This window comes from Malus sylvestris, chromosome 2, assembly GCF_916048215.2.
Source record: "Malus sylvestris chromosome 2, drMalSylv7.2, whole genome shotgun sequence".
In the NCBI taxonomy this organism is placed as follows: domain Eukaryota; kingdom Viridiplantae; phylum Streptophyta; class Magnoliopsida; order Rosales; family Rosaceae; genus Malus; species Malus sylvestris.
Window position 1 is genome coordinate 37,565,943 of NC_062261.1, and position 18,453 is coordinate 37,584,395.

An 18,453-nucleotide genomic window follows, 5' to 3' on the forward strand; every position below is an offset into this window, starting at 1 on the left:
TTATTTAAAGCAAGTAAAAATAAACACATGCACTCTCTCTCCTCTCACACACTTGACTTGAGAGAGAGACTGACACTGACACTGACACTTTAGAGAGAGAGTGGCAGAGTGCATTTTTGTTATCAAATAAATAAAATGTTAAGCATACACTACATAAATCTAGACCTACGAAGTGTCTCCAAGTCGACGCAATTCTGGTATAATGGGTAAATGGGGCACGTCTTCACTTTAGTTTATCTCTGTATTCTCTCTCCTCTCTGCGATCTGGTATAATGGGAAAGAGATTCGGATCTCTTACACCTCACCGGATCAAGTGATTTGGAACTTTGAATTTTTATCTAACGGTCTACTTATTTTGATAACAAACAAATTATAATTTTTTGTTATTGAATAAAATTTTAAAGGTTCAAATCACTTCCGATGATTTTGACTGAAAAGATCCGAAGATGACGTCTTTCCAGTACAATGGCTACTATTGATTGGTACTTGGTGTGGGGGCCTGTTGGAGAAAAATGAAGGGCACTTGTAGAATCTGACATGGAAAATCCCTTTTCTTTTTGTACTTTTGAAAGGGAGGCGCGTGGTGGGGCGAGGTCGGCCGTCCTATGTTCTTTATTTTACGACCATCCCTTGTCGTTCAGTTACATTCTCCCCTCCTCCCCCACTTCCCAATCAAATTGTTTATTTCTCCTTTTCGTCAGACACATACGACCCAAACCCGTCTCAAATTTTGTGAATTCTCTCCTCTTTTCTAGTTTGGGCCCATATATTATCGGTAATGCTATCTACGGATTTATTTTTACTTGTTTCATACTTTTCTTAATTTTTGATCATTTGATCGAATAAATTGAAAAAAATCAATAGCAAAAAAATTAACAAAGGTGCAAAAATAAATGTATGAATATCATTTTTCTATATAATTACTCATTTACATGACATTATACTATTATACACGAGACATTATACTATTATAGATGAGACATTATACAAGCCAAACTACTTGTAAGAGTCATTCTTCCTTATATACGAATATATCATAATTCGAACCGTTTGTTCTATTTATCATCCTATAAAAAAGAGTCATTCTTAACTCTCTATCTCTCTATGACTCTTATCTTTCTTTCCAAAATCCTGGATCCAGAGGCGAATCCATATTGGGACTTGGGTGGTCTTATAGGATCCACTAGAGTCTAAGAAAATTGGTGAAGGTACTTCCAGGACCCTTTGAAAATTGATACAAGATCATGTGAATCCATATTGGGACTTGGGTGGTCTTAGAATCCACTACAGTCTAAGAATTGGTGAAGGTACTTCCAGGACCCTTTGAAAATTGATACAGGATCCTTTCGTGCCTATAACGTGTTCAATGAAATGTCCTGTTGACATATCTCAAACAAGACAAGTCAATATCCTTCAATAGGATGCGTCGACATCACTCGATAAAGGGTCTCATTAGCATTCGGCAGATGTTAACATATGTTGAAAGGCGTGGGACATGGTTCAACAAAGGACAACAAGCACACATTTTGATCTTACTCATGGTTTTAAACTTTTAATCTAAAAGTCATCTTTACCAAGGATTAAAATGAAGTTTTATATAACCATTTAGCACCTCTTGTATCTTGTTGGTCCATCTTGGTGAAATCTTTCTATCGTTGCTTGTTCGTCTTTACAAACAAACTAATCCGAAAGAACTATTCCTTTTTTTATTACAAACCGTTTAGTCATCATATGATTCTTGTTGATGATTAAGAGAAAGAATGGTTCATGTTTTTTATCTTGTGCTGGATAACTTACAGAATTGGCATGAAATGAACAATGCTCCAAATTTTATGAGGGGATGATTTCGACACACAATTTTTTAAGTTGTTTCTAGTCATCAAATTCAATAAATCAAACAAAAACAACATATATAATTAAAGAGGAATGTGTAGCAGAAAAAAATATATGCATTTATGGTTTTGTCAATTTTATTTAATAAGATTTTAAATTAAGAACCAAAGCTATAATTCAATCATAATTAAAAAACTATTGCTCATTTTCTCTCAATTCTAATATGCACAATTCATCTAATTATACACTTCATGGTTGCGTATATTATTCATTTTATTCTTTTTCTTACTTGAAAATCCATATTTAATCTTGAAACCCTACAACAGAATTATTGTAGAAATCTGACATAAATACAATCACATTTACATCTCTCTGGATGAGTGATGATCTTTTTACATGAAAAGTTTCTCTTCTTGCAAGTGGTGCTTACTTACTTAGGCATCAAGAAATAACAGATGAAGCTCTTTTTCATAAAATGCTAATCATCTCCTTAGGGAATATGATATTCGAAGATAAGATAAGATTGGTAAGAGCAAAGACGGCTATACATAGAAAACAGGGTCCCATCATCCACCAAACTTTGCAGCCTACAAAAGACAATGGTGACATATATATAAATATTTGGTTACCCTGCATGTATCCATGTTTATGCTATTGGCTCACCTGTGGAAAAAGTATCTTCTAAATTTAATAATCGATCCCTTTAAATAAGTTACCTTTTGCTTTCTACAGCTTTGATACCTAACTTAACATGCACCTTTTTTATATGGCAACACTGATTTTCTCTATGTTATGGTTGGGTAATTTTTGGAAACCTATTTTGCTAGCTTAATTTAAACTTTAAAGTACGTGTTATATGACCCGGCAAGGCCGCTGCAAGGTTTTTACTGACGTCGAAATAAATGCACGGTATCTTTCTATGCACTTGTTTATTCTTTGTATGAATGAATATCATATTTCTTATAAATAGAAAAATAAAAACTTTTAGAGCAAACTGCTCATTTTATGAAATTGATATGTGGCATCCATGCATACAAGTAGGTGGTGTTAATTAATTAGTTAATTTAACAAAAGAAGGCACGTGGAGAAAGACATAAAGCGACAAATTTAAAGCAATGGAGAAAATGTGGTAAAGTTGTTTTCTGTAAAGGAAAAACATAAAAAAGTTAGGAACGTATTAGCATCAGCAAAAGATATATATATATAAACTCTCTCTATCGGCTCAAAAAATCAGCTGGTAATTAGCATGCAAGAGCACGAAAACCATCCAACATGAGAGAGAGAAAGTGACACCAATAATTTCAGTATCTATTATAAACCCAGACCAAACAATGGTCACTTGGATGATGGCAGATGTCATGATATATATATATATATATTTTTATGTACACATTATACATTATATATGTTAGTCATTGTGTTGTGGGTCCCATTGATTAAGACTAATCACTTATCTTTTATCATGTACACTAAATGTATGACTAACCTAATCACTTACCTTAATTTGTTATCGATCAGGACATGCAACTAAACAGCACAGAGACTGGAGACTTGAGACTTGTATCATGCAAAATGCAATGCATCCATGGCAAACTTGATCAGTACCCCACATCTAACTTTTATCCGACGAAGTCGATTCAGCATCTGGATGAGGTAGTTAGAGCATTTCTCCTCAATCTTTCAATTGTGATTGACGTATTTGACTACTCGACAATACAATACATTGCACGTAACCATGTGTCTTTATCAGGTGTTGTATTTGATTCTACATAGGTTTCAGGTTTTACATTGCACCATCCATCCACCCAATTCAGTCCACACAAACACCGAGGAATGGAATCACAAATATGCAATCCAATAAAACACGTCTGCTATTCATAAATACCGGACTAGTACATGCTTTTCAGCATAACGATCGAACAAAGTTGAGACGAAATTATGTTCCTATTTTGACGGAGGCAACCTAAAAAGAAGACTAATCACCCACATTAGGATCGATCCAAGAACCCAAAACACGAGAATAAGGACTAGAAATCCAGCCAAAATGGTTAGCGGAGGAGGGCCCTGGGGAGCAGCATCATTCGTTTCAACCTCACCTGATTTATCCTTGGTCCAATCTCCATCTGGAGGGTTGGAGTTTGATGCAGACACGGCGTGCCTCGTTTCCTTTATTTGCAATCCCAAAACATTCTTGTTGAACCTGTTAAAAGAAAGAAGCTAAAATTAGGATACTATACAGCAAACCTATTATAGTTGACCAAAAATTGACACGTACAAATACAGTATATGACAAACAACCGTCGTATTTTCTACTTGTTCAGACAACTAATCAAGCAAACAACAAATGTAAGTTTACAGAATGAAGTACCAACCACGATACTCAAATCAATTGTTCAGAAAGTAACTACCAACCGCGGAAAACAGTGCTAGTTGTCAAGGTATATATTGAGACCCCATGGCCATGGTTATGAAGCACTTTCTTCCTCCTTGACGGACACCATCCACAAGATCAAAACAGTCCATCCGCATTGGATTTGGATGTGACCCAGCAAGTAAACAAGTGACAAAAAAGCATTCATCCATAAAGTAACAATTCTTCTGAAATCTGGGGTCCTAGTGATATAAATGAAGTCAAATGTTATTGAGAGCAGCACCCTAGGCTTATTTTTTGTCAAAGCACGAATGTTTAATGCCGCTGTAGGCTAGCTAACTAAAACATGATTGTTTAAAGTTATTACATTACATCAACATAATGTCTATATTTGTGAAAATTAGTTCTTCAACTTTTACCATGGTTTACAATTGCTCTCATGACTAAAAATTTGATAACTGAGGTCCCTAAGTTTAGCAAAACGTGCACCATTGGTCCCTATCATTAACTTCCGTCAAAAAGTATAAACTAGGGTGAAAGTTAACAGACAAATTGCCATGAAATCAAATTGAAGGAAGATCTCATACAAGGCGTTTTGTTAAATTTGGATTACAATTAACCAACTTTTACTCCCCAATTCAATTACCAGAGAATGCCCTGAAACTAGACTAGAGGTCTTGATTCTCATCCGCAAACAAAGGATATAATAAATGCACAATTTTCCTCAGAATTGGGAAATTAAACTACCTGCAATGGATAGTCGGTGGTGCTGCTGCTGCTTTAACGGCGCCGAGTTTGAGGGAAGTCTGAGGTGCTACCGCGATTGGACGAAGCAGAAGCCGCCGGCAATCGGAATTATGGGATGGTGGCGCTCCGCCTCCACCCAACAACACAGATCTTGCCATTTTCCTGCACTTCCACACAATCACACAACGAACAACCAAGTATCACACGTTTGGACTTTCTTCAAAATAATTTTATTTTTTTTGGGCCTCAAGTTTTTACCACTTCCCAGCAAAGCTTTTACCTTTTTCCATCCGTCCAAAACTGGTTTTTCCTTTATTTTGTTTTTATAATTTCGGAAATTATGTGGAGCTCCTCTTCTTTTTTAATTTGTTTCGGATGATATTATTCACACATTTATTTTTATCTTTCACATATCCTTGTTAATTTTTTACAATTAATCTTCTTTCATTCATTCTATCTATCGATCGAAAATTTAAAGAGGTATATGAAAGGTAAAAATAAGTATGCACACACCACAACTTTTTTTTTTTCGGTTAAACATGGAGTTCGAGGAAGTCGGGTGAGAATTGTAACCACCACTACCCAGGGGCTAGGCTTTACACAATTCTTTTTAATTTTGTTCTCTTCGGACCAGAAAAAGAAAAGGCATTGGCCAAAAAGAACAAGAGATGTAGGTAAAAGTAACCACGGAGTTTACCAGATTAACCGACGACAAGGACAAGAGGACAAGGCATAAATTAACAACATAATTCTTTTTTTCTTTTTTGCAAATTCATACCAAGTGGCAAGCGGAGAGAGCAGAACACGCGTATAAAATAAAATGCATAAAACTTGTGGAAGTCTTTAAACTATACGATTTATTCGAAATAGCTCCAATCTGTCTATTAAAAGAGCAGCAAAACCCCCTGCGCCTATGTCACCTCAAAATTCCTTCAAAGTAGTTGAAAATGCTCAAGTGTGTGCGTGTTAAGGTTTTCATTGAACAATTTCTCAACTAAAACCAACAGAAACTGAAATTTTTACACCACCGTTACATCCTTCACAAAGCCATCAATCGGGAGCACTTATTACTCAAACAATGTGATACAGCACTCCATTTCTCAAGACGAAGCTGCTTTCTTGCAGAAATTCTCAAGCGATTCCATCGTTACACTTTTTGGCCTTTCGAGAGGCAAACCAAGAGCTCGGTCCCATATCAACTGAAACAAACCAAACCAAACCAAACCAAGACAATACATTAAGATAATGAAATTTTAACAATTTGTAATAGAACTTGAGAGAGGGAGCGAACCTGAGAACCAATCCCTATACTCCTCGATACACCAAAGAGAACAGTAAAATATCTGCCACAGTTGAATTTCAAGTACATTATCATCTCCAAACAGGTACCGCTTCAGAATACCATGGACCATCACCAGGAACAACGTAAGAAATAATAACATGAAATATCATACCTTGCCTCAGTCAAACCAAAATGGTTCAACAGAACTCCACTGTGTGCATCTACATTGGGCCATGGGTTTTTAACCTACGAACATGATAAATCCCAGAAACAATCAGCATCAGATTGCTCCTCAGTTTAAATGGAAAAAACAGATATAATGATTGTGAAAAATTATCAATTTCTCACTCGGCTTTAAGCGAAAGATCCTAGTTCAAGCACAATAAAAGATTTTGCACTTCCGTCGGTACATAAAATCATTAATTTCAAATCTAAAGGATGACAGTATATTCTGAGAGGCAAAGATATAACATATTTTACTTTCATAAAGTTATCAAATTACCTTGCCTAGTTCGGTAAGTATGGGAGGCACAACTTCATAAAGCTTGGAGACCTGTTTAAGGTAATGGCTAAGTTAGCTCATGAAAGATGGATGCAATCACAACTACAATTAGTAGTGTGCATAAAAAGCGTACACCCTTGTGCAATCAGGGTTACACCTACCAACTGAAACAGTGGATCATCAGGCATGTGTTTCAATGCAAACTCCCTTTGACATGTGTATCGTGGGTCTGTTTTACGCAAGACTCCATGTCCAAAACCAGGAACAACCTGCAATACGAGAAAAAGAGGAGAGGTGACAACTAGAGACAAGAATTTAGCAGCTCATCAAACTATGGCGTCAAACAAAGTTTCAAAAATATTTCAAACAGTGAAGATTCAAGAAAAGTGAAAGTCCATTTTGCTTAGGGAATGAAAACACAAGCTAATCAGGTCTGACGAGGTAACTTCCTTTGCAAGTTTAAAACTTCTACAAAGTCACAGGTAGAATAGTCAATCACCTATTAGTTATGACTACCTATTTTATTTTATTTTATCTGTCGGATGACAGTACTAAGCTCAGTAGACGAGTTCTGACAAAGATTGAATGGTTTAGCCAATTATCTGGCAGAAAATGTCAATGAGCAAAGATGCATATTGCTCATTAGATAATAGATCCATACAAAAATAATAATAAATTCATGAGCTAAGAATCAACCGTGCATGTTTGGTACAACAAGAGAATAAACTAAACATGGGCCATATCTAAATAGATTATTTAGGTAAAAGTTAATGGCTTTACCTTCCCACTTTTTAACGTTTGCCAGACATAATCTTTCAACTGCTGTGTAGTTGCATTCTCTCCAACTTCATCTACCACAGATTTTATCCAAAGCAATACTTCCTGCAATAAAACAGTTCTGTATGAGGAAAAAAGAATACATGTTGCAACATGCACCCTTTCTAAACAGCAATACCATTTTTAGATAAACAAAATATAGTTCCCGCTTTTATTAGAATAGACAGATGGAAACAACCAGACAAAAGAAAAAAATAATACCTGATTAGCCAAACCATGGAGTGGGCCAGCCAAGCCATTTAAAGCAGCTGCAAATGAAAGATACGGATCTGAAAGTGCACTAGCAACCTGTATTCAGAAGGTAACATCAAAGAACATATACATCAGCATCCAAAATTGGAATAAATATCAAGTTATCGATCAAACTCACATGATTCACATTTTTCAAGACGAAATGATGTTAACTAGAGTCCTCATTACCGATGTATAAGAAAATAACAAGGGAAAAAAGAACAAAAATTGGGTAGCTTACCAAGTGTCCCGTGTGAGCACTGACATTCCCACCCTCATGATCACTGTAATGCATTATTACTTAAAAAGTCATATAACTTGAAACCAAAATAATATATCATAAATGTCCTGGAAAGAGAGGTTTATACAAACCTATGGATTGTGACATAAAGCCTCATGAGCTCATGCACCTTGGGATCGTCAAAACCCAGCATGTGTGAAAAATTTGCACCATAATCCAAAGAATCATCAATCTGTTTTACTTTTCCATCCTTGAAAATTCTTCAAACCACAAGAAGGAAGAAGAGAAATAATGCCACTGACCATCAGTCGGTTGAGAATATCGTACATAAGAAACAACTTTTTAACACACAAAAGTTTCACAGATTTAGATAATGCTGTTCTAAAACATGCACAACTCACAATATTAAACTTTTTGTGTGTGTGTGTGTGTGTGGAAAGAACACAAGGTGAAGCCTATAACTATGAGGAAGATGTCATCTGCTTTACTAACCTTCGATAAATATAGGCAGCTACTACTGGCACTCGTGCAATCAGGCTAAGTGAATCCTCAAAAGTTGGCTCCCAGTACCTAAAAATACCATATGTTAAGATGTCTAAACAGTAATGGAAGACTTAGGTTAAAGAGAAAATATAAAATCAAACTTACTTTGATTTATGTATCCCCTTTTCATATGCCTTCTGGAATTCACTCTCTACCTGAAAGCGGTATTAAAAAGTGGGATATTTAGTCGCATATACTAGGGATACTCAGAAAATCTGGTAAATGAGTACTGCCAGCCTTTTAATGAAATAATTAATTATTTCATTCACATGGATAAGATTTCATTCTCCTACGAAGAAATACAATCAATAAAAGACAAAAGAAACACTGAAGCAGACTGAATGATCCAATAAGGAATAGTCATTCAGAAAAATTAGCCTCCTTAGCTCTAGAACAACAAGAACAAAGATGAAAGACAACACGCGGTATTGCACCACATAATCAGTAGCATGCATCAGACTTTTGTGACAAATACTAATTGACAACTGTACAGCAAAACAGACCAAGCCCAAGCAAGGACTTCATCTAATTACTTGTCGTATGTAACTCATTGTGATAGAAAAAATTGCATAGTAAACTCAGGTCTATTAAGTTCTTATCTCAGAAAGTATTAGGAAATTTTACAACATAAACAAAATCTCGCATTAAACATATTCAGAAAAAGTTTATGAAGAGAAAATCTGGGGACTCGACACTCCTACTAAGTTTTCTTACATATAAGTAGTAGCTCTCAAGTTCAATCTTACATAATGTACAGCAATTTTTCCTCTATTTTTAAAAGGCGAAGGCACAAGCGATGGGTTTCATGGATAGCCCCTCACGAAAGCCTTGAGGCGTGAGGCAAAGCCTCAAGGGACTTGAGATTTTTAGTATATATTTAACATTACCAAAAAATGAACAAAAAAATGCTTATTTTTTCTTGCTGGCCAATCACATTTTTTAGTAAAGACTAATGTTTTTATAGAAATGTATTATTTTTAGTCTCTTGAAATCTATAAAATAATATTAAACATAAAGTGTAATAAAAAAGAATATATTGGGGAATATGCTGGATAGCTGGTGAACAACTGTCAATGGCGAAGTTTAAAGAGAAAAAAAAAGGCCAAAGAAATTATAAAAAAAAAACGAAAAATCAGCAAAATAAATCGCTCCAAACAACACTGTCTTCTTCATCTTCTTCAAAGTGCAACGGCTCTACAACTAAAACTTTCAGATTTCAACCGAAAAAAATTCCAGATTCCGGCAACTTTTAAACAAAAAAAGGCCCAATCGAACACCTCAGGCGCGCCTCGACCACGTCTAGGGGAGTTTTCGCCTACTCCCACTTGGCAGAGGCGATTTCACCCCCCCCCCCCCCCGCCGCCTACGAAGCCACCTAGGCACGCCTCAGGGTGTGTTTTTTAAAACACTTATTTATACAAACCCTAAAACAAGTAATCATAATACTTTGCAGTTGGATGTCTGAAATCAAGTGATCAAGACTCAAGACGGGTAATAATGAGAAAATTAGGCATAAATTATATCATCAATGATGTATTACGATTACAAAATATCAAGTTATTCACATATGCAAACGCACCCTTAGCTAAGGGAAAAGCCTAAAAGAAATGCCCCACCTTCCATTTCACAGTTACCTGGAAGCCTGAGGGTTCCACGAAAGACAATTTGGCTAACCAAGAAACGAAATTAAATGCATGAATACAGAACACTAAATCTGATTTTGACAAACGGTGATTATGGCATAAGGGCAAACGTAAAATAACTGAAATATGAGTATAATGCAACCCTGAGTAGCCCATATACCAACCTGGAGGGCCATGACACCAGTGGTAAACTGGGTCATTGGATGTGCTGTAATAGGCAGAGCATCAATGGCCTTATACACATAATCTGCAACGGAGAATTATATATATATGAGGAGCAATCTTGCATTAATGATCAAAACCAAAGCACTTCAATCACATAAAAGCCTTTCTAGATACAAATATCAAGTGAAACAAACATCTTCGGTAGGCAGGCTTCTCACATATTATGACCACTCTAAGGTGGCCAATTGGAGTCGTTATAAATATTTGGTTTTTCTTATGAAGACAAATAATTTTTTTCATTAATAAAATTATGGGTATCAAAATAGACGAATATAAGCTACCGAACCTGGAACTACGGCACGAGTCCTCAATTCCTTGGATAATGCATCTACTTGCTCTTTGCTAGGTACCTATGACACATAAGCAAGGCAAAAGGTGTGTTCAATGTTAGGATATACCAAAACAAACACAAAGCAAAAAAGAAAACAAAGCCACATAAATAATAAATACAAATACAGTCCATGTTATAGGCAACAAATGTTTTGTCCAAATTTGAACTGTGACATTAACGATGACATTCAGCTAAGGCTAAATATTTCAGAACGTGTATAGGAAGTTCAAGATATCTTGTGTGGATACAGATTCCAGTAAATGAATCTTTGTATTTTTTCAAGAGTGCACCTTCAAAAAATATCTTGTGATGGAAAATGCCCTAAAAAACTATACCTTTCCTGTTAAAAGCAGCCACAGAAGACCCTCAGGCAAAGGTTCTCCACCTGGCTTTGCAGCTGGTAATACTTTCTGGCATTCTGGAATTGACAAACCCCTGAAGCGAATTCCCTGCATAAAGTAGCCAAGACATCCTATTAACATAATCTTTTCAATTTGCTGTTAGAATTATCAGAAATTTATCCACATTGATTCATAAAGTTTCAAGCTGAGTGATTCAAATGCAGACCTCATCTGGATCAAGTAAGGAGGTTTCCCACAGCAACCCTGTCATTCCTCTCATTCCACCAATCACCTACGCAAATTTAGATCGGATCCACACACAGTTACAAACTATGATCATATGTAAGTCCAAAATCAAGAGTTTATTCAAAAGAAAAATAACAAAGATCAGATAAAGGTTCACTACTTGGCTTTTAGTAGTACAATCATTAAGTTCTTCCACTGATAACAAAGAGAAACATTTTACAATTTCTTTATGAAAGAAAGACACTTTACCATATCAACAGTGATATTGCCCAGTTGAACTTTTCCATAATCTGCCTTGAGTTTCTTCAGACGTTCCTGTTACCACAAAAAAAAAAAACAAAAACAAAAAACAAAAAAGAAAATAAAGGTGTGATAATATTAACATATCTAATATTCCTATATAAGTAATTGTTTTACTTTTTAGATCTCAGAACCGCTCAAAGTCATAAAAACTGTTTTAACTGAAATAGACATGACATAAGACCTCTATTCAAACCTTTCTCCACATCTAATTCCCATAAAAGAATGAAAAGAAGTTAAGAGTTAAAGATAGCTCTTCAGCACAGATACACTGCTTTTGCAGCAGATGGAAAGCACGGATTCTCACCCATACATTACACCCAGGCATCTCAATAAACAAAGAACGCACCAAAAGAAACTAACTCAAACCATATCGACTCAACCGAACTATCTTAGCATATGAGTAACTAAAAATAAGAAAACGCAACCATTGTGAAAGTAAATGCCGTACAACAAACCTGTTGTTCAGGAATCAATTCAGCCAACTGAGAACGAAGTTCCTGCATGGCATTGGCAACAAAAACACAATCACAATCACAACCAAAATGATGGTCATGAGCAAGTTTGTTACTACTTTGCAATAAATGAAAGAGAAAATATGAGTGCGAAAATTTAGAGGCTCCAATGTACATGTAGTAATAAAATTGAGTCGATTAATAAGATATTTTATTGATTCATAAGCGGACTGTCGAGTCTATCTTGTACAAGGAAGAAAAGGACTCACAAGATCAGTGGAGCTCTGCGTTTGGATCCATCTGACGGAATCTCTGAGACTCGACTGTTGCCCCTGCAACCAAAAGCGATCGCCATCACAATCACAATCACATTTGGTTCCAGAAAAATAAAAATAAAAATTCCAATGAATCTGAGAAATAATAAAAAGCCGATTTCAGTCTGAATAAGGGAAAAGGAAAAGGAACTCACAAGACGGGAACGGAGCTTGGAAAGCGCGGTGACGCTCCTGAAGAACACCATCGATGACTGCACCGATCGATCACCTGTCTCTCTCTTGCCGTACTCTGCACCGAACCAACTCAATTACGTATTAAATATGAATTTCACAAAATACAGACAACATTCCAAAGCCCAGCCCACCCCAACCCAACCCGAAAGACAGAGAGAAAGAAGAGTCGAGGAGAGAATTACAATTTAATTTTGGAGTTGCGCTTGAAAATTCAAAATGGCTGAAAAAAAGGAAAGTACGTAGAGACTAGGGACGGAGTGAGTCAAAACTCAAAAGTCAGAGAAATAGTAGTGGAATCTGAAGGGATTAGGATTTTCTCTCCCCTCTCTTCATCATCTTTCATTATCTCCTCTCACATTTTTTTTATTTTATTTTTTTATTATTATAAAAAATTAATATAAAATGTTAACGTGCATTAACTGTAACCGTTCAAATAAAAGAGGGGAAAATGAAAACGAAAAAAAATGAAGAAAGAATCCTACTTTAATATGAATGTTAAAGGTAATTTGAGACCAACCACGAAATCAAACGCAGCCGCTCCCTCGTTTACTTTTCAAAGTTTCAAACCCCTCTCTTCCCCTTGTCCCTTTTTTGTTTTAACATTACACTCTGGTATATTTATATTTTAGTTATTTAAACAATACATTAGGAAGAAAAAAAAACAGTCACGCCTCTGCACATTTGATAAGGATTCCATCTTTTTTTTTATCAATTGTCTATTTTACCGACTAACAAAATTATTTTACAAGAAAATTACACTTTAATAATTTTTTATTTATAAGTGGCAGATTTTATATTTCAACATTTGAAAGATATTTGATATCATAATAAATTAAGAACGTGACTTGGACTAATATTAATATTTTATTGAAAAAATTCAAAGTCAATATATTTATATTATAGGAGAGCAAATAGAAATAGGTAGAGCAACGCATGAAGGGCGGCCAGCGCATGGCTATCAACATCACTTGGGTATCTGATGCCTTTTGCTGACCGTTCAAAATTCAGAAAAATCTAGTTTGAAAGCTGTTTATTTAGACAACAAAAAAGGACCAAAAAAAAAGGACAAATAGTGCGTATGTGTTATCTAGAAGTGCGCTTGGTTTTTAAAATTATTAAAACATCAAAAACGTGTCTGTTTCCAATATTTAGTAGAATGAGTATGGGTTGGGCCGACTACTTGAGTCCAATTGGCGAATTTATCCTCCTATTGAGATTAGGTCATGGATTAAAATGATGACCTCAAAATTAGCACGAGTCTCCAAAGAAAGGTGTACTCAAATGTCACCCCCAAAATATTTAGCTTTTCGGCGCTTGAAAAGAAAAAAAATGGAGAAGCAGACGAGACCACCAAAGCTTCCCTTTTCCCATCCCAACCCAAAATATCCATCACCCCCAAAATTAGATTACGATTACTACGAATTTATTTATTTAGGGAAGAGGGTGGGAGGGTCGGTTTCTCTCTTGTATTTATTCCGCCTCAGCCAAGCCTTAGCAGCCTTTCATACCTCAGCCGCCGCCGCCGCCGCCGCCGCCGCCGCCACCATCAGATGATGATGATGATGATGAAGCGTCGTCACCATTTCAGCTTTGCCCGCTCGGCTTTGGAATTGGGCCTGGTTTCAATTTCCAATTCCAGTTGCTTCTTGGTATGTATCTCTCTTTGCTATGCTTTGCTTTGTTTTGTATTCCCATGGATGCTACCGCCACGCCACGCCACTTTTTAGTTTTCTTCTATCTATCTATGTATTAGCTGAAGTCAAATTAGTCTGCAATTCTACCCCTTTTTTCTTTCTTTTCTAATTTTATCTTGCTTGCTTATGCATTTGATTTCCGTTATCAATTGATGCAAAAATGAATTCCCCGACTCCCTTAGTTTTGCTTCCAAATACTCAACACAGACTCTGTCTGTGATAGGAGGCATATGCACTTAACTCTCACAAGCACCCACTAGTTTCATTTCTTGATGCTCATATCTGTTCTGAGCGAGAATTATATATTTGTGACTATCGAAATTATACTCTTTCCATTAGGTCCACTTGGAAACTGCGTCGTCTTCCACCCCCGGAATTGGAATTATTCATGCTAACGGTTCACTTCCCCATCAAATGAATGCATCCACGCCAAGGATGTTCGCTACTTCTAGCGCTAACTTATCAGAACGTCTTCCTAAAGACAATCCTGCTTCTGATATGTTAATCGACTCGTTTGGGAGGCTCCACACTTACTTGAGGATCTCCTTGACAGAACGTTGCAATCTCCGCTGTCAATACTGTATGCCTGCTGACGGTGTGGAGCTCACCCCCAGCCCTAAACTTCTTTCACAGACTGAGATTCTTCGCTTGGCAAAGCTGTTTGTAAGCTCAGGTGTAGACAAAATTCGTTTGACTGGAGGGGAGCCAACCGTAAGGAAAGATATTGAAGACATATGTTTAAACTTATCTAACTTGAATGGATTGAAAACGCTGGCCATTACTACCAATGGAATTACTCTTGCAAGAAAACTTCCCAAGCTCAAAGAATGTGGCCTTACTGCTCTCAATATTAGCTTAGACACGTTGGTCCCTGCAAAGTTCGAATTTATGACCAGGCGTAAAGGTCATCAACGGGTTATGGAATCAATCAACGCTGCCATAGAACTTGGATATAATCCTGTTAAAGTATGTTTCTTTCTCTCAAACTTGTAATACTATTTTCATTTCCTCTGAACTTTGCATACACTAATACATTGTCATGCACAAGTGCCATTCATTATATGCTTTCTATTCTATTCAGGTAAACTGCGTGGTGATGCGTGGATTCAATGATGATGAAATTTGTGATTTCGTAGAGCTGACACGTGATAAACCGATTAACATTCGATTCATTGAATTCATGCCTTTTGATGGAAATGTTTGGAATGTTAAAAAACTTGTACCCTACTCGGAAATGTTGGATACAGTGGTAAGGTAGAACTCTGACTAAGAATCCTGCAAATTGATTTCTTAATGCCTTTATACATCCCTCACCTCACTTGCTATTAATGAACAGGTAAAGCGTTTTGCAGGTCTAAAGAGACTTAAGGATCACCCAACAGATACGGCCAAGAATTTCAGGGTAGATGAACATGTTGGAGTAGTTTCTTTTATCACATCAATGACTGAGCATTTTTGTGCGGGTTGCAATAGACTGCGACTCTTAGCTGATGGGAACTTCAAAGTTTGCTTGTTTGGTCCTTCAGAGGTGAATTGTCTCCCTGTTTAAGCTTTTGGCTTAGTACTAGAATTTGACAAGTATTATATGCAGTAAACTAGCATCATCATTTCCGATATTTTTCTTTCTGCCATGGACTCTTAAGAATACTTTCAGGGATTTATGCATATGCTATTTTTGCTTAAGCAATCCATCTAGCTTTTTGGACAGATTGATGCTTACTTTTTTGCAAGTCAAGTGCTAAGTTTGCTTAGTGCACCACTGATACAGGACTGGACCAGAAACATACAAAGGAAAAGAAAAGATTGTGCTCGGTTACTATTCATAGTACCATAGTAGCACTTATCATTAGGTTTTTGTGTCCTTTTGTGTTCTTTGTATTGGGATTTTAGATGGTTTAAGGGCAAGGGTTTTTCCTATTAAGGATTTTGTGCTCCATCTTCTTATAGTTATATACAATCACCTAGTAGTAGTACTATACTCCTTACTTCTTGTTATTAAGGTAGCCTTTGGTAGCTATTAGCCACCCTCCATATTTCTCAAACATGCTTACCCTTAAATTTTTGTAGCTCAGGGTAAAGGTGGTCCACATTTTAGTATTCTGGCTATAAGAAGCTTCTCCCTTTTTTAGGTTTTTCATATCTATTACCGGATAGGCTATGTGCTCAAAATTATTAAAGGGAAGAAGCCATTGTAGTCCAAATTTAATAGATAATATATGGGTACTGAACTGGGATGTATTGATAGCCATGAAGGGTAAGGGATCTCTGAAATTGGGGTGCTGATCAGTACGGACAGTGACACTAGACTTATCTCACAGAAGATCATAGGCTTTTCTGGCAACTTTGCTGGACTACATCTATAGAACTGAAATTTTTGATGAACACAAAATTTTCTCCTGCACATCAACCAAAAGCTCACAAAATCATAGTTGAAATTTAACAAGCAATAAAAGAAATTCAAGAAACACCAGAGTAAAAGTGTGATTCTTTATTTTTGATGAAGATCCTCTATCTGTATGTTATTCTTCCTAAATCTATATTTATTCTCCACGAGGCTTTTTTTTTTAATCTCTTTTGTTTTTCTTTTGGTTTTGTTTGTGGTCTACTTATATTAGCTTTAAGTTAAAGCATTAGGAATATGTGCAACAGAAATTTTAAATAATACTTTCCTGTTATTAAAATAAGATGTTTAATTTGCAGGTCAGCTTAAGAGATCCTCTTCGTGATGGTGCTGATGATCACGAGCTGAGAGAAATAATCGGGTCAGCGGTATGTGCATGATAATTTGTTCAGAAATGCTCAATGCTTCAACGATCGAATTGTTTTGTGTTTGATCAAAAGTTCATGTTCTCATGCAAAATTCAGCTTTCAAGCTTTCCTGTTATGGATTTTGAAGCCTTCTTTTCATGTTTGCTATAGGTAAAGAGGAAGAAAGCTTCGCACGCCGGAATGTTTGACATTGCGAAGACGGCGAATAGGCCTATGATACATATTGGTGGCTAATGCTTGGTATGACCTCCATTCACGAAATTCTATATTGCCAATTTCTTCAAAGGAAACATCTACAGATTTAGTGGTAAAAACTTGATCCACCTTAATCTAGCGAGAGTGATACAAAATGGAATAACTGTATCTGCAGGTTCTGTAGAATATAAACTTGGACGCAGAGAGCATAAACAGAGCTGTCTGTCATATTTTGTAGTGCCGATCTAAGCCTCTCATTAAAGAGTGGAAAGAACATGTTGGTGATATTTGTTACTGGGGCTGCTGGCATCTGGATAAGCAAGCAGTGAGATACTTGAGCCAGGACAAGAAAAAAGATGTTGGTTTTGTACTTTTAGATTTCCTCTGATCTTTGTTGGCATTTATGCTGAAAGAAACATTTTTCCTTGTAACCTATATTATGTATTATCGAAGGAATAAATGGCTAAATTGTATTCACTGAGCAATTTAGCAATTGTTCGTAGTTGTGTGTAATCTTTCCGATGAACGATCATTCATTTTCTCATGTCCCTTGTTCTACAACTGCTGATATGGGATTATACGTAGTTTGCACTAGCTACGGCTACTTAATTAAGAAACTCTCTAGAGAGATGATATAGTTAGTCATTCATCTCTAAGTAAATCCATGGGGATGGAGGAAGATGTTAATCATGAATGAAGTTAAGGAAATCCAGTACTTAACTCTTCGATGAAGCCATCCGAATCTGAGAAACCATCCAACAAACCGTTTATCTTCTCACTCTGCAGGTCGCCTGACAACGATGTGGATGATCTCCCCGCGTAGTTGAGAGAGAGAGAGAGAGAGATGGAGGAATTGTTATATAAAGGAGGTAGTAGTATTAATATTGAACAAGTTGCTGCAGGCCATAACCATAGAAAGGTAAGATCCCTCATCCTCCTCCATTCCCCATTTGAAGGCTTTCGGCTAAATCTAGCGACAGAAAAAAAAAAATTTAAATTAAATTAAAAAAAAAAATACACACACACACACAAAAAAAAAAAAGAAAGAAAAGGGCATGCACTGCACGGATACAGGTACAATGATTGGAGGGTCTGCATCTGCATGCAACTTAATATGATGTGCACGTACGCACTTTAGTGCAAACGTTAATGTTGCAG

General features: G+C 36.3%; 3 protein-coding genes across 4 annotated transcripts; 1 reads left to right on the plus strand and 2 right to left on the minus strand.

Moving 5' to 3' along the window:
- Window positions 1-3,667: 3,667 nt before the first annotated feature.
- Window positions 3,668-5,222, minus strand: LOC126598471 (uncharacterized). The gene is made up of 2 exons (XM_050264838.1): window positions 4,952-5,222; window positions 3,668-4,033 (listed from the first exon to the last, which is right to left on the minus strand). Exons 1-2 carry the CDS (start codon window positions 5,107-5,109, stop codon window positions 3,778-3,780), a joined length of 414 nt encoding a protein of 137 aa, XP_050120795.1. The 5' UTR covers window positions 5,110-5,222; the 3' UTR covers window positions 3,668-3,777.
- Window positions 5,223-5,782: 560 nt separating this feature from the next.
- Window positions 5,783-12,980, minus strand: LOC126598326 (citrate synthase, mitochondrial). Of its 2 annotated transcripts, XM_050264686.1 has the most exons (20): window positions 12,820-12,980; window positions 12,598-12,692; window positions 12,398-12,460; window positions 12,132-12,173; window positions 11,623-11,688; window positions 11,354-11,419; window positions 11,122-11,235; window positions 10,742-10,805; window positions 10,395-10,477; window positions 8,693-8,742; window positions 8,537-8,614; window positions 8,176-8,304; window positions 8,045-8,087; window positions 7,774-7,860; window positions 7,516-7,617; window positions 6,897-7,004; window positions 6,736-6,786; window positions 6,406-6,479; window positions 6,243-6,294; window positions 5,783-6,150 (listed from the first exon to the last, which is right to left on the minus strand). In XM_050264686.1, the coding sequence occupies exons 2-20, from the start codon at window positions 12,646-12,648 to the stop codon at window positions 6,052-6,054; spliced, it is 1,422 nt and encodes a 473-aa protein (XP_050120643.1). In that variant the 5' UTR covers window positions 12,649-12,692; window positions 12,820-12,980; the 3' UTR covers window positions 5,783-6,051. The 2 variants fall into 2 exon arrangements, with proteins under 2 accessions (XP_050120643.1, XP_050120650.1); XM_050264693.1 differs by lacking the exon at window positions 12,820-12,980 and having other exon boundaries at window positions 12,598-12,780.
- Window positions 12,981-13,899: 919 nt separating this feature from the next.
- LOC126598414 (GTP 3',8-cyclase, mitochondrial) lies at window positions 13,900-17,780 on the plus strand. Its single transcript, XM_050264786.1, has 7 exons — window positions 13,900-14,286; window positions 14,671-15,297; window positions 15,413-15,580; window positions 15,668-15,859; window positions 17,032-17,100; window positions 17,251-17,340; window positions 17,471-17,780. Exons 1-6 carry the CDS (start codon window positions 14,188-14,190, stop codon window positions 17,332-17,334), a joined length of 1,239 nt encoding a protein of 412 aa, XP_050120743.1. The 5' UTR covers window positions 13,900-14,187; the 3' UTR covers window positions 17,335-17,340; window positions 17,471-17,780.
- The last annotated feature ends 673 nt before the right edge of the window (window positions 17,781-18,453 follow it).